At 46.8% G+C, this 15991-nt stretch overlaps 6 protein-coding genes across 6 annotated transcripts; 3 read left to right on the forward strand and 3 right to left on the reverse strand.

The window, feature by feature from the left end:
* Positions 1–2639: 2639 nt before the first annotated feature.
* N7537_005543 (uncharacterized protein) lies at positions 2640–4349 on the forward strand (the record flags this gene model as incomplete). Its single annotated transcript, XM_056896600.1, has 5 exons — positions 2640–2774; positions 2894–3155; positions 3210–3401; positions 3465–3856; positions 3927–4349. The coding sequence occupies 5 exons, from the start codon at positions 2640–2642 to the stop codon at positions 4347–4349; spliced, it is 1404 nt and encodes a 467-aa protein (XP_056752385.1).
* A 2856-nt stretch (positions 4350–7205) lies between these two features.
* N7537_005544 (uncharacterized protein) lies at positions 7206–7643 on the reverse strand (the record flags this gene model as incomplete). Its single annotated transcript, XM_056896601.1, has 1 exon — positions 7206–7643. One exon carries the CDS (start codon positions 7641–7643, stop codon positions 7206–7208), a length of 438 nt encoding a protein of 145 aa, XP_056752386.1.
* A 317-nt stretch (positions 7644–7960) lies between these two features.
* Positions 7961–8821, forward strand: N7537_005545 (uncharacterized protein; the record flags this gene model as incomplete). Its single annotated transcript, XM_056896602.1, has 1 exon — positions 7961–8821. One exon carries the CDS (start codon positions 7961–7963, stop codon positions 8819–8821), a length of 861 nt encoding a protein of 286 aa, XP_056752387.1.
* Positions 8822–10016: 1195 nt separating this feature from the next.
* Positions 10017–10503, reverse strand: N7537_005546 (RidA family protein; the record flags this gene model as incomplete). The annotated part of the gene is made up of 3 exons (XM_056896603.1): positions 10017–10157; positions 10216–10278; positions 10327–10503. The coding sequence occupies 3 exons, from the start codon at positions 10501–10503 to the stop codon at positions 10017–10019; spliced, it is 381 nt and encodes a 126-aa protein (XP_056752388.1).
* An 877-nt stretch (positions 10504–11380) lies between these two features.
* N7537_005547 (cytochrome P450) lies at positions 11381–12932 on the reverse strand (the record flags this gene model as incomplete). The annotated part of the gene is made up of 2 exons (XM_056896604.1): positions 11381–11494; positions 11562–12932. The coding sequence occupies 2 exons, from the start codon at positions 12930–12932 to the stop codon at positions 11381–11383; spliced, it is 1485 nt and encodes a 494-aa protein (XP_056752389.1).
* A 262-nt stretch (positions 12933–13194) lies between these two features.
* On the forward strand, positions 13195–15439 carry N7537_005548 (transcription factor domain-containing protein; the record flags this gene model as incomplete). Its single annotated transcript, XM_056896605.1, has 3 exons — positions 13195–13759; positions 13808–14968; positions 15021–15439. Coding segments are annotated over 3 exons (2145 nt in total), but the record flags the coding sequence as incomplete, so codon positions are not given.
* Positions 15440–15991: the final 552 nt, after the last annotated feature.

Consider the following 15991-nt stretch of genomic DNA (forward strand, 5'->3'; position numbering starts at 1 on the left):
ATGCATAAATATTAATAATTGGGTTTCGGGTCCGCTCTTCTCTTCACCACAATCATATTATAAGATACGCCTACGGTTTCCTGGCCCGAGTCTGGTTTCAGGCAATTGTTTCCTCGGAGTGGCATCCCGCCTGGTACGTGCTCCTGCCCCTTCCGTGCACATCGCCGAGCTGTGGAGACATTTACTGATAGGATAATCGGGTCGGTGTCTGGGAAGAAAGTGTTGGGATCAGAGACATGGCCACCTGGTCCTGTTGGTCGCCAGGGCTGCGGAGTAGCCAGGGAGTGGTTGGGTCCTCTTCCTTCCTCTTCTTCTTTCCCCAAGTTAGTGCTATGAAGGTCACCGGGTAGGTGTCCGTGAAGATAGTGCAGGGATCATAGATACGGTCTCCTGATGCTGCTTGTTCGCCAGGGCTGCTGAGTAGCTAGGGGGTAGTTTGTTCCCCTTCCCTCCTCTTCCTCTTCCTCTTTTCCCCAGCCGCTGCAGTGTATACATTCGCATTGCTCTGTCTCTCTTCTCCCAGAACGCCACCATGTAGCATGAGCAAGGTGTGCACGGCTTTCGCGTGAGGGGAACTGCAGTTGACTGCGTGTTGTCCTTAAGCTGAGTTCTGAACTCTGAAGTTCACAGTCTGAGGGGGTTGTTTCTAGAGTGCAGGTGGTTCCGAGCTAGACCCTGCGCAGTGAACCTAAACTTCTCTCATAGGCCAGCCTCGGGGGTGCCTAGGTTCTGCGTGGCGAGGTTTTTGTCTTTGTGGGCGAACATTGAGACTGAATTGGCTTAGCGGTGTATGTCCGAGGGTCTTTGTATTATCGTATACCCCTTGCCTGTACTGCAACAATCACGCCAGCAGCGCTGCCAAAATGCTATCTTGATGAAATAGTAGAGTATTGGAGCGACGGTCGTGATTGGTATATGATAAAATTACACGGATTCAACATCATCCGGATATGCGAGGGGTGAGCTGCCAAAAAGGAATCATGAATTCAGCGGTGCTGCGAAAGAAGAGAGAAGAAGCCGAATCAATCCAGAACAGGCTCTCAGTGTTTCCTATCAGCCTAATCAACTAGCCACGATAATTTTTTTTTTTTTGCCACTGATAACGTCCGATCTGTTGGGGTCAATCTTACGTTGTTTGTCTTAGCCTAGGACATGCACGTTAGGGCTATCCGAGGCATTGTTTCTGGAATGTAACCCCATGGATCGTGCATTTCACGGACTCATTCTAGAACATCAGGAAGATCAGTTTCAGAGAGGAAAATTACGCAGGAACCGGCAAGGGTTGGAGGGCGTGATTAAAAGTCATTGATAAGGGTGGATCATACTACATAACCAAACTGGTATTAGGACCCTATCTACGGAGTACTTCATATCATGATCGACGTTTCAGCTCCAGGGCCACTTCATACGCTAATTTAAGCAGAGGATGATCTCCCCTAGAGTGCCCAGGTGGATAGAGCTCGTAATGCCAAGTTTGCCGGAGTACTCCGTACAGCGTAGAAATTTTCCAACGGGGCGCAGGATGGAGTCGACATGATCCTTCCCTTATACAGCCGCAGCGCGGCTCGCAGTTGAGACATGTGCAGATTCCTAATTTGGTTTTTTTGGTCTTCCGGGCCCCGACGATCACATTATACCAAAGAGGCCAAACTACAAAAGTATACATATGTATACAACATAGGTACAAACGTACTCCATATATCATGTGAGCGGTGACCGGGTACGCTTGCCGGTCTCGGGAGCAGATGCCTCACGGGAATAGAGCCGGCTACCGGATGCTTGACCGACGGAAAGCCTAAGCCCCCTTTTTTTGCCTTCGGTCCTCTTTCATTTCCCCCCTTTCACTCCGTAAATCCCCTCACAATGTGCTAAGTGGTACCACACTGACGTCGGTGCTGGCCTTAGCTTGTTCCTTGTTCTTATCTGGATTTTGTAGATTTGATAATATCAATTCGAGTTTACTTATCTTCAAATGCAAGTTAAACTTTCGATTGTTAGAGAGATAAGAGACCTGATAACATTAATAAGTTAATAAGTTAATAAATGTTTCTTCAGACATGCACCATCAAAGTGATGTTATTTTTTGCGCGGGGATAGCGCAGGGATATGGCAGACAAGCTGTGGGCGTTTTTCCAAGGTTTTGGGGGCGTAACGTAGTTTAGTTAAGGTTACAATTCAGAACTTCTCCGCGTCTCCCCATGGGGTAGTTCGGGGCAATCCAACCTTCACTTTTTTACTCCACATAAAAGTCTCCACGTACTTGTCATCGTGCTTGTCACCGTACTAGCGGACCAGTCATAAGTGCAAGGATATGCAAAATGTGTAAAATGTTCGAAAATAATTCGTCAAATTGCCCGTTTCTAGTGGATCTACGCAGTTTTACATCTGAAACTAGGCTAGCGTAGGATTCCTAGAAAGTGCGCGATTATACCGAGTATCCACAATTCGGGTGTAGACGAGTCATTAACTGATTTCACTGCATTGACTCCAATTGACTAACCCTTATCTGTTTCTCTGGGCGCCCCATCGATCAGGCAGCCGATGGTCTGAGGAGAGAGAGTTATAAGCGGTGCGACAGCCCGCATACTCCGGGGCCCAGTTTTTGTATCCGTACATTTTCCCCTTCCCCGTTCTCCAATATGATGGATGCGAAAAAAGAAAAGGACCTTGAAGGTCTTGCGCCGTCTGAGAGCAATCATGTCTACCCTAGTGCTATTCACAACCACGACGATGTCTTTGGAGAGATCACCGAATCCGGTCCAAACTACCGAAATGTATGTTTTTTCTTTTCTTCTGTTCTTTTTCTTTTGTCATTTATCAATTTTATCAAATTTCTTTTTTTTTTTCTTTTCCTCCCGCAAGATGTCCAATTGGGTCCTAACATCATCTCTAGGTAGGATGGGCAGGAACAGTGATCCTCATGATGAAGAGTCAGATTGGCCTCGGTGTCCTTTCCATCCCAGCTGCGTTTGATACATTAGGCCTGGTTCCAGGTGTCATCTGCCTGCTCATTGTTGCCATCATTACAACATGGTCCGACTACATGGTCGGCGTGTTCAAGCTCAACCATCGTTCAGTCTATGGTATCGACGATGCAGGTTTCTTGATGTTCGGTGCCATCGGTCGTGAGGTTTTCGGCTTTGTATTCTGCCTATGTAAGTCCATACAATTATAGCCGGTATAAACTCGTTTCTAACCTGCTGCTCCAGATTGGATCTTTGTCGCTGGTTCAGGAATGCTCGGTCTTTCAATTGCCTTCAATGCCGTCTCGACTCATGCCACATGCACAGCCGTCTATGTTGCTGTTGCAGCCATCGCAGGAATCGGCTTCGGCAGTATTCGCACTCTCGGAAAAATCAGTTGGCTCGCCTGGGTTGGACTGATTTGCATTCTGCTCGCAAGTAAGATCTCTCCCCTGCTGACCTCGCGCGATATAGCATAGCCCTAACCGATTCGTACTATAGTTTTCATTGTCACTATCGCTGTCGGCGTGCAGGACCGTCCAGCCTTAGCCCCGCAAGAGGGAGCCTGGGTATCTGACTACAAGATCATCGCCAATCCCTCATTTAGTGAGGCCATCAGTGCCGTGGCCTCGATTGTTTTCGCCTACGCCGGTACACCGGCTTTCTTCTCTATCGTATCCGAGATGCGCGACCCCAAGTACTATACTCGCTCGTTGATAATCTGCCAAAGCGGCGTGACGGCTGTCTACATTATCATTGGTGTTGTTGTCTACTACTTCTGCGGTTCTTATGTTGCCTCGCCTGCCCTTGGTTCCGCCGGTGCCACTATGAAGAAGATCAGCTATGGCTTTGCCATTCCCGGCCTTCTGGTCAGTGTCATGCTGTTTGTTCATGTAAGCATTCTCCCTCTCAGATCTCAGAATCTCTGTATCCATGGATTACGGACTAACACAACACGACTAGCTTCCCGCGAAATTCATCTTCGTCCGCGCCCTCAGAGGCTCCCAGCACCTCACCTCCAACAGCATGGTCCACTGGTCCTCCTGGATCGGCTGCACCGCAGGAGTCGGTCTTATTTCCTATATCATTGCAAGCGCCATTCCAGTCTTCGACAGTCTCGTCTCGCTTATTGGTGCTTTACTCGGCACATTCATGTGTTTCCAACCCATGGGCTGCATGTGGCTGTACGATAACTGGAGCAAGGGCAAGGTTGACCGATCCCCGAGGTGGACGGCCATGGTTTGCTGGAGTGTCTTCGTTGTTGTTATTGGTACTTTCATGATGGTCGCTGGTACATACGGCTCCATCGTCAGCATTATCGCAAGCTACAATGCGACCGGTGGTTCGGCTGCTTGGTCCTGCGCGGACAACTCAAATTCTTCATAGATCGATGGGATCTAGAGGTTAATGGTAGTTTCTTTCTGCTATGTTCGATACCTGTGCATTAGAAATGCATATATATATTGGAAGCGTGTTAGCACTGCCATATATTTCAAAGACGTTTCTGTATTAATTGTAAGATCAGTGTTGTGGCTTTTCCTTTGTATACTCTAGGCGTTTATTGCGCGTTGACTCACAAACAAACATGCGGTGCATAGTCATGGAATATATCCCCAGTCACACCCTGGAAAAGCTACTTCCATCCTTGGAATTCGTTGAAAAGACCAAATCTGCAAATTACTTCAGATACCTTCCCAGAGATACGTCGCAGCCCTAAACCGCCAACTGTATGGAAGCGAGTTATTTGCAGCAGATTATCAAGATCCCGGAATCTCCAGCCCATACAGAAATCAACCAGATGATGAATTCTCAGAATCCTATTTTACTTTGCGAGACCTGTGTATATTTGATTCATACACGAGATCGTTGAGCATACCTTCGTCAGCTATTGAATAGTGTTTACTCACAGATAACTTAAAACGAAAGATGTGATCGTCGAACGAGTCAGGGTTTGCGAAGATGGTAGTCCGGACTTTAAGATCTCGATCATCGAGTGGGAAGCTGCCGGCTGGTATCCTCGGTAATGGGAGGTATATAAAGCAATCATTTCCTAGAAGTCAGAGTTTAACTAGTTTAGAGTGAATTTTCTTAGTTATCACATGAAGTTTTTGATGCAAAGTATGCATAGTATTGTGTATCCTTAGGGGAATAGTAGCGCTCTTTCGCGTATCTTTCTAATTTATATTTTGGGAGAGTTATCTGTACTTATGGCTGTTCTTGTTTCGCCATTTTTGTGGTTGATTTCTACACAATGTTTGTAATTCTCAAATATGTACATCATCGTTGCTCATTATATATACACGAATAGTCGGCCGCTTACGCAGCTCTGTCACATATGTCTTTTGGTATTCTTTTTTTAAACAAACCCTCACTCACCCTCATTAGTATCACAGTTAAAAGAGTTGGAAGAATCAGTAGAATTAACCGCAAGATAAAGAACACATTGAAAGACCTGTCAAATGTGGTCTAGAAGCGGCGGACCTGTGAATTACTGTATCCGGTTAGTTTTGCCTTTTTGGGTTTGGCACCCCAGTACGCCGTCACGCTACCCTCTATATAATACTTTTATTGTATAAAGGGACGATAGCAATCTTAGCCTTAATCTACAATCACTTGTCGTCGGTAAAGTTGTCGTTAAGTACCTCTTGTAGAGCGGTATTAAGATCCCTTTCGTATAGGTCCCTCGACAAGCCTGTCACTCGGAAGACGTGCGACTTTCTCGGGCTAGAAATCTTGATTTGTCTGCAGTATGGTGACATAGTGGTATATCAGATGAGCGCGGACTCACGCTGTTTGCGGGTGGATACTCATCTCAGCCTTGCCAACGAGGCTGAATCAGTCAACACGTGCGGGGCAGAAGCGCGCACCTACAATCATCACTCTGTAGATATGTACTGCTGTGTACCAAATGCAACTTGCTCCCAAATCATTTCTTGATAGAGAGGGTACACACACAAAAATACACACACACACACGCACAATTTATTAACGCCCGGCGGCTAAGCCGAAAGGGCAACTATCACTAAGCTTACTATACATGTCCTAATATATGCCGCGCCTCCTTAGAGCCCATACATGGTGGTGCATGGATAGCTACGAACAGGAATACTAACAGGCTAGTCTATTCAACAGTTTGCTTTGCATGGTACGCGACAGAGCCCCATGGGAAAGCAACGCCACGTAGTAAAAAAGGTTCCCCGGCTTAGCTTTCCACCTCAACATCTGGAATTACTACACCACAACCAGTCTCCTCAGTAGACATGACTTACTGTGATTAACTAGGTGGACGTTATCTCGGGGCCATAGGTTCGCCCTAGAATTCCATGGAACCCAATAGTAGGCCATTCGGTGGCAATGCATTTTGTTAAAAATTCTAATTAGAGTAATCTAATAGTGTACGGACTAGTATGCATCAGGGTAAATGAGATTAAGCGGAACCGCGATTCATTGATTAAAAGATAGACATACGATCGAGGGCATGTTGAAATACCCCATGCATGTGCATATACTCGGTATTTACTACACCGAGGTTGCGGGCTGAACCAATTTACCATACAAAACACGAAATAATCTGGGTTCCTGGGTAACCAATCGCTTGCTAGTGGTAAGTCACCACAGCATACGCTGACAATTCTTCAATGCTTCCGGGGATCTATGTTAGGAAATCGATTGGTAAAGTACTCGTAAGAGTCCCTAATCTGGGAGTCTGTAGGTCGTGGCCCTGGTGAGGAAAAATCCATTTCTTTAGTTCCGGTTTCTTCCAGATGCCCAGATCTGCACAACCGCTGTGGAGGGTGCTGCATCGCAAGAGTCACTGCGCTGGTTGGCACAACTGGCGGCGTTCTGGTAAGGGACTTACGAGAGCATTGGTCATGGTAGTATTCCTCCTTGAGTCGGTGGTAAGCATCCCTACTCTGGGAGTAAGTAGGTCGTGGTTCTGGCGAGGAAAAGTATTTTTCTTTACTTCCGGATTCTTCGAGATGCACAGATCTGCACAACCGCTGTGGAGGAGGGTGCAACGCAAACCCCACTGCGCTGGTTGGCACATCTAGCGGCGTTCCGATATTGTTCCCTCGGACTCTCTCAAATTCCAAAACCCTCGGGCTCGGCATCCAGTTAACAGAATTTCCTTCTGTTGGAGCCATATAAGAAACCAAAAGTAGGCAATGCTGGCCGAGGAAATCGCAGCTACGACATTTCCATGGGGTTTTCAGGATTTTGTCATTGAACTGGCCAGGCCCACTAAGCTTGGGGGGGGGGGTGTCTGCACGTGTCTTTCGCGTCCCAGCATGCCTTGCAGAAATCGCTGATAAAGATGTCATCGAGGCCTTTGCATTCCCATACCTGGAGTTGCGACAAGGATGTCCAAACTCGTCTCCAGCCTGGTTGAGCGGCTAGTGGATGTGCGTTCTCAAGAACGACGGGTCGGGATCGTTTAAAATTTTCGGCCTTGACTCCGCCAATGTCTCTCAAGTGTTTAACCTGATTCACTCTGTCACTGTCTCCAATATCAAATTCTTGTGACAGAAAGTCGGCTGCACCACCGATCTTAGGATTTTCGAACGCTGGAGGCGGATCCGCTATCTCTTCAACTCCAATATTCTTCTTCCTGGTCACCTCTCCGGCATGCTCGGTAGGCGGACGCCTTTTGCGCTCGCCACTGCTGGCTGTTCCAGTCATGATGTCGGGCATAATCTGTCCAGAAATGATGCAATCGTCTATTATTGTCGAATTAGATAAAAAACAACCAGTAGAATGGATGAAGTGCATGAGTAACCATCTCCGATAGAATAATTGGGAAGTGGCAGCATTTTAAGTGAAGTGGTATGCGGCTGTGTACTTCGGTGCCCAATGAATTTTGCCTTGCAGCTGGGCGCGAGGCTGACAGCTTGACTACTGACTCGTAACCTTTTATTTCATGGCAAGGACTAACAATTTATCATTCCACAATTCTCCTCGCCATAGGGCCACCTAGTACATTGGACCTTGCAGCAACGATGAACTTGACGGACGATAATGTTTCTGCCGGCATTTCACCTGAAGACCTTCGCAAGAAGCCATGGAAATATATCGGCTACCGTGGCTTTAGCAAATTCATCGCTTCAGATAACGACTTTTTCATTTTCCGGCGTTTCAGTGAATTGACAGCACGCGTTCTCTTAGCGCTGCAAGATGAACTCCAAGAACTTGAATCTCAGTTGCTGATACTGGAAAATCGGCTGTCGCAGGCGTCTGCTCCAGATATCCATAATGGATCGTTCAGGCAGGAAACGCAGCAAATGAGGCTGAGGCTTATTCGCGAAATTGATTCTAGATTGAGAGCTTACAGTCAGATAATTACCACCAGTATGGTTTCTGCTTCTGCTAACATCCCGGCAGATGAGCTTATAATCCAGCATTCAGATCTTCGTTCTAGATCTCGTGTTCCTAAAAAGGACGTGATCAGCATCTCAAACTGGTTCCACAATCATCGGAATGCTATTTTGCGCGAAGAGACCGAATACATTAACGAGCCAAATGATCTCTTTGCGGTCGTACCCAAAGCCAAGACCCCGCTCCGACAACTGCTTGAGCGATCGTCGCATTTTCGCTTGTGGAGGCTCTGGAGAAAGGGCCCAATCTCAGAAATGGAGAACGTACACTACGGTTCGGATCAGCGCATCGACCTATTTGTCGCTTTGATGAGCACTGTTGTGGGGTTAATGATGTTAATCGGGCCATTATGGATTCTGGCATTTGTAACGCAAACGGTAAAGCGACTGGGAATTATCACAGCTTTTCTCGTTATATTTCTTTGCTTTGTGTCATTTACGACGGTTGCTCGGCCTTTTGAAAGTCTCGGAGCCACTGCTGCGTAAGTCAAAACCTTGATCGGACACAAGTCATTAGGCTGCTAACGCCATACCTGTATAGATATGCTGCAGTATTGGTAGTATTCTTGCAAATTGCTCCATAAAAACCGCTGAGTGCGAAATGTGATGCTGGCTTCTTTTACACTTGGAATTTGAAAAAAAAAAAAAAAAAAAAAAAAAACCAAAGGATATAGAAACACGATTTGAGTTCAAAAATTGGCGTTGCTTTGCTACAAGTGAAGTCGAGCCAGATAATACCCTAGTTGCTGTCCTGTAATTCTTTGAGTCGGGTTATATGAAGCTTCGAAGCAGGGGGTCTTGGAGCCATGTCATTTGGATTGATCCTGGATACTGAGTTCTCGAACGAAAATCTGCATGGGAGGGCACTATTTTATAGGCATTATTTCTAGAGTGTGCTAAGCAGCGCAAGATCGTAGAATTGAACCAAATCAGGCCGCAGCTAGTTCGGCTTTTGGGGCGACAATTAGACATCGCGGTGGTTCGTGGTCTTTAGGTGAGAAATTGCAAGGGTTCTTGGGGCCGCAACGGGGCCAGAATGAATATACTTGAATTACAGTGTGTTTAGTTGCTAAATAACCAACTGATCACCCGTATAAATTTGATATGAACTTATAACTAGTATAGTTATCTATAACTTGTTAACTTATAGAGAGTAAGGCTCTCGTATTACAAAACTCTAACAGTACTGTTTTATACTGCCTGGTAACGCACTTTACGTATAAATTCCCGGAGATGGTTGGCATAAATGGTTTTACTAGGGCCTCCATTGAAAACCCCGGGGGGGGGGGGGGTTATGACTTAGGCGCGATATAGGCGGGTTAAATCCGCATCCAATGCGGGTTGGTTGGAAGGGTGGAAGAAGGAGTTGGAGTCGTTGCTGCCGATAATCGATTATCACGTACACGCTCATCGGTGGGGAATTTTACGGCACCTTCTTCTTTCTTGATTAGCTAGATTTAACTGTATATTGATACAAACACATAGGTGGTAGCTATATGTACCACGTTTCCTATCTTAACTACTACTTTTACAATGGCGACTAAAGTTAAGCTCTCAGTGTAAATCTCATAATCCAGATACCATTTCCAAGATACATAGACATTGTTCAAAGGGTTGCCATCACTTCTATTTCAACGTCGGTGCCTCGGGGTAATTCCTTGACAGCCACACAAGTACGGACCTAGAACTGATCTTTAGGAAGGGAGTTGGCAGTAATTTCAGTGAAACATACCGGCTTAACCCCCTGGCTGAACACTTTGGAATAGGCTTTGTTCATCAGGGTGTAATCTGACATGCTAATCAGGAAGATGCTTAATTTGACCTATAGATGTACAGTCAGTTGGTGATAGAACAATGTGTGGAGCAAAAACTATACTTACAGTCTTGTCTATGTGGCTTCCAGCTGTCTCTAGGATGCGGGATATATTCTCAAATATTTGAGTCTGTAAATATTTAGCAGAGGGACTTCAGCCATTTGATTATGGACTGACGGTGCGAGCTTCCACTGTTCCTTCTACAAGACTTCCGGTTACGGGATTGACTCCTGTGACTCCAGAGAGATAGACCATACCACCAACCACAAGACCTTGAGAATAGAGCGCATTTGGCGCAGCCCCACCCACGTTGACGGGGCTCGTTACAAGAGACGAAGAACAAGAAACAGACATGACTTGGAGTTGACTTGGAGTAGAACAGTGGAGCTCAACGGGAGGGATCTGTACGCTGGTAGGACTTAAAAACCATCTTATACACGTGAGCAGATATTGCAAAGCCTAAGAATTGAAGCACTACCCTAGACCCCAAGACTCGGAATGCCAGCCCACAACGCGCCGAGATCCGGCAACTGCGCTCCGGGTCTTGATAGGGGAAAGAATAGTGCCATTTGCCATCGTCATTATCTTCGGGCCCGATGGCGCGTGAATCCGGCTTATCTCAGCTGCGGAATAATCATAAGTATAGATCGGCTTGCGGGTCCCGATCAATTGATAAGCCATATCACGGTTCCAGGGAGGTAAATATGGTACAATGCTTTAAATAATGTAAACAGGATGCCACAGATCACACCTAAAACCAGCTGCAAGAAATAGTCGCCTAATTTTCTTGATCACGCAGTCTGAAACCACATACCCTAGCAAAGTCTACCAACACATCAGCTTAAACCCCCATTTCTGGCCGTGTATCTGTCGACATTTTTGTGTGTTCTTGTTCTTAGTCCTATATACCTATAATCATCTGTAAGAAATATATCATATCCTGTCTATTTATCTATCTAGATTTGTATGAACGGTATCATGGTATCATCTTCAAGATACTAAATCTTTAGAACATGAAGAATTCGCATTTTTTGGCTAGGAATTGGTATCCATTGGCAGATCTTGGCTAGGGAATTTATTTTGTGTGAGTTTTCTCGCTGTGCCAAATTCATCATGAGCATTGCTATCTATACGATTTCCTGATAAATTAACAGAATGTAAAGCCAGTGCCTCACGCATGGTACGTAAGACGTGTTGTCTGTGTTCCTGGCAATACCTCTTTAATCATGTCTTAACCGGACCCTTTGTTCTTTGTAGTCACCCTCATCGGAATCGGAGGGGGATATTTCACAGCACTAATCCTGATACCCTCTCTGACATCTTGGTTCGGATCAACAAGGTCCAACTGGGTAATGCAAGTTAGATGAGCAATCACTCAAGCCATGAAGAAGGTCTGGACAGGTATCACTTACGTCAAAGTTCATCATCAACAAAGGTAAAGTCTTCTTCATTTCTAGCCAGGCAATGTGAACGCCAGTGCATGTCCGCTTGCCAGCGCTGAATGCAAGGAATGAACGATCCATGTACCGCCGCTGCTCTTCGCTCGCTTCAATCCATCGTTCCGGCCTAAAGGCGGTAGCATCATTTCCGTAAACGTCCTTGTTCAGGTGAATGGAATCAATCTGGCACCCGACGATAGTGCCCCCGGGAATGAACACTCCCGCGATAGTGGCACCTGCGGGCGGTACAACACGATCAAGGCCCCAGGATGCGATGGGAAGGAGCCTCATGGACTCCTTCAGCACCGCATCGAGGTATGGCATCCGGTGGACCTCTGCCCATTTGGGTTGATGGGAGAGCTTTCCTGTAGCCAGATTCTCCTCGATCTCTTGTTCTAGCCTGTTTTTTGCGACAGGATGCTTCGAAAGGAAGTACAGAGTATATGCCAAAGTGCCAGCGGTGGTATCGGCTCCTGCGCCGATGGTCGACATGATGATACCCAAGATATCATCTTGGCGAACAAGTTCTGGATACTTGCTCTGGCCCTCGAGAAACTTTGAGCAAAGATCTTTGTATGCTAGCTTGTTGGTAGTTCTCTTCCTGGCTTCTAGCTTCTCCTGCGCAATCATAGCGAGAGGACTGTCACCGACACCTCTGAGGATTGTTGCGAGGCGGCTCTTATTCCACAAATAGTCGATGTTGGGAAGTGCCCCCCAGTGACCCCAGTGGTCAAACCGTGCCATTACGGCTGCTAGAGTTCCGTCAATGTCCTTTCCTTCAGCCAACATCCCAAGCGAGTTACTGAAGGCAATCTGGATCAGCATGTCCATGGCAAAATACTGGAGCCATTCTCCAATGTCAACTTCGGATTTTCCCGCAAGGGCTTTGATAAGCCCTTCGCCAGTTGCTTCGATTGAATCTTCGTAATCGAGCAGTGTGTTCGTCGTGAAAGCGCGTCCGACCGACTTCCGCACGGCAGTGTGCTTAGCCTCATCCATTCCAATTATAGTAGGTAAAGCCCGATTCTTGCTAACTGGGATTGCACCGTAGTAAGAGGGACCCTTGAGCCATGTCGGGTTCGTGCTGTAGACGATGGGTATGGAGGCTGGGTCGCTTATACTGATGTGGTTGGGCCCAATCCGGACGAGCTTGCCGTACTTGTCATGTAGTGCAACAAGCCTTGAGGCATGACCTTGTGAATTTTGGGACCAATAACGCCAGATGTCGGTGAACTTGGCCGCAAATGGCCCGGGGATGCTCGACAATCTGAGGTACAAAGTAGATAGGCGCGCAAGCAAAATAAGGCACCCAGTGACTAGGGCAAATAGAATGGCGGCGGACATGTTTGATTCTGCAATACTATTCATTCGAGTTGAGATTCACACGTCCATAGCAAACTCCCTTCCGTTTTTTAAGCTCTCTGACCTGCATGGGGCATGGATTACTGATCGGAAACGAATACCTGATGGCATCCAGATTCCGCATCCCCTAATCCATAGCCGATTTAGCAATCCCAGCTGATTGAGAGATATTACAATTCGAGGTGTGCCAGATAGGAAGCGCTGAGAGGCCCGGGATGTGGGACCCGATCATGTGACCTTCTATATGGTGGGGGATGCTGCAAATGACCTCAACGCGGATAAAGCACCCCAGTGTCCCAAGGGTCAGTTCGCATGCACCTCAAATATTTGCGGGGAAAGCAACAGCAGGGATAGCGTGACTTCCCTCGCATGCCTCCTGCGGTCTTGGGCGTCTTCGGCAAACCTATACAATATGGACATACAAGCATCCAACTCCGTATCATCAAGGCATCCGCCATTGGATGTGCTCAGGCGATCAGCAAAAGCATGCAATCGATGTCGGAAAAGACGCACCAAATGCATTGCGAATCCCCCGTATCCGTGCATGACATGCAGGGAGGCGGGCCATTCTTGTGTCTATTCCGAGTCGGAGAAACGGGTCATGGTCCCTGAAAGCTATCTCCTGGAACTTCAAGCCCAAGCTAGAAGGGGAGGAACTGCACGAGAAGGAAGATCAGCTAGAGAAGGGAAAGAAAGAAGAGAAGGGGCAGAGGGGCGAGATGGTGACTTCGCTGAGATCTCCCACCAAGCCATTGAGCTCGGATTCACTGGGTCTGACAACTGGGTCATCGGTAACTCTGGACAGTTCCGTAGGTCAATGCTCACAAGCTCCTAGCATGCGGAGCTGACCTTTGTAGATTTTATGGGCAACTCGTCGTCTACCTATATCGCCAACCGGCTCAATCCGACGGCCGACACACTAGATTGGCACAAGTATCCTCACTACCAGGACACCTCCTGGATCAGACACAGTTCCGGTCATGGAATTCCCCCCTTGCCGCCAATTGACATAGCACATCGCTTGTACCGTGCACAGCATGCTTATATCGGCACTATATTCTCCTTCCTAAGTGACTCACAATTTCACCAGCGCCTCGAGCGTGTTTATGAAGGTCTTCCAGACCCAAACAATAGAGACGAATGCCTCGTATATTGCCAGATTCTTCTTGTATTTGCGTTTGGTCAGATGTACTCGATCAACCAGTGGGTGGATAAGGAGGGCCCGCCTGGTTTCTCTTACTTCAAGTACGCATTAGCATTTCTGCCAAATGTGTACGAAGATGGCTCGATACTGTTCATCGAGGTTTTGAGCTATGTTGCATACTTCATGCAGACAATCAACCGGCGGGATGCGGCGTATTTGCTTATTGGCATTGCCCTCAGAATGGCAATCTCGCTTGGGCTGCACCAAGAAATCTCAGACCAGAACATCGACAATGATACGCGGGAGCACCGGCGAAGAGTTTGGTGGTCTACATATAGCATGGAGCGATTGCTCTGTGTTACCTCTGGGCACCCGATATCGATCCAAGACGAGGATATCGACCTGCTCCTTCCAACCCCCAAGGCCCAGGAAGACAACCACATCGCTTCTATCCTCGCTTCCTACACAGAACTTTCTAGGACTCAGGGTATCATAGGCGAAAAAATCTACCGAAAGAAACAAAAGTCTGGCTCCGACCTTTCAGCTTGTGTTCAAAACATCATGAAAAGGCTCTCCGACTGGTTTGAACATTTGCCAGAAGCCATGAAGTCAAATGCCCCTGACCTGGGTGAGAGGCCCAGTCGCGAAATGGTCTCAACATACTTGCACTATTACCATTGCATTAATATGACAGCCCGCCCAATCCTACTATATGCGGTCCAACGAAAGCTAGCATCCAATTCCCAGCAGCCAAATACAGATCGAAGGGAGCAGGATTTGTCGACTGACATTGTCCACGTCATTGACAGAGCCGTATCTGCTGCGAGGTCTAGTGCTTTGATACTCCACAATGCAGCAAGATACAATCTCGTTGGTGAGAAACACATTTCAACAAGATGCCCTTCCGCCAAGCTAACACCTACCAGCGACTTATGGATTCATCGACGGAGAGCAAGCTTTCTCGGCGGCTTTGCTCCTTGTCATGGTCAACATTGCATTCCCATACAAGGAGACAGATGCGTCAGCGATGAATATGGCCCTAGGTGTTCTGCAGGGCATGGCAGAAAGGGGCAATGGTTATATCAAAGCATGTCATTCTCTTCTCTCAAAGATCAGAAGCACCATCAAACCCCTTGATCCGCCTGGACCCGTGAACTTTAACGCACAGGCCGAGATGAGTGGCGAACCACCGAGTGCGGCCGTGAATCAAGCGGCTAATCCGAATTCTTGGCCCCCTAATAACCAGCACGGGTCATTTAGCATGGACTTTGAAGGGGATCCAGCGGTGTGGGCGGAAGTGCTTGAATCCATAGATATCGACATGGACAGACAATGGATCGAGGGGGTCTTGCGAAGAGGAGATCACAATTAAAAGTAGCAAAAGGCAAATCGTCTTTCAAATGAATGAATGCGAGCCACCCACCCCAAGATATTATACCCAATAAAACAAAATACAACTTGATATATCAACAGGACGGTAATAATATCTCATTAACGTATCTCATATGCGAGCTGGCCACCCCATAACACCATAGTAAATGCGATAAATTACAACATAGTATCACAACAATGGTAGGTTACAGGAACTTTCCCTTTAAACCTAATGCTTTTCAGGTGGTATCTAGTGTCTAGGGGAAGTTTAAAATTTTATATTACTTGGTGATTGAGATATATATATTTCTGGCTCCTAGCAGTGTAATTTTCGATACCCTAACAATGTAGGTTTTTAGATTTGTTTAAAATTGATATATAGTGTTGAAAAGCCTTATCAACAGCTATCGACAAACAATGAAATCAAATACAAACATAGTAAGATATAAGTGTAGAATATATCGCATTTACTATGGTGTTTTGGGGTGGCCAGCTCGCATGTGAAATACGCTAACAAACCCTAGAA

The sequence above is a fragment of the Penicillium hordei genome (assembly GCF_028827395.1).
Source record: "Penicillium hordei strain IBT 12815 chromosome Unknown utg000003l_segment0_segment0, whole genome shotgun sequence".
Lineage (NCBI taxonomy): Eukaryota > Fungi > Ascomycota > Eurotiomycetes > Eurotiales > Aspergillaceae > Penicillium > Penicillium hordei.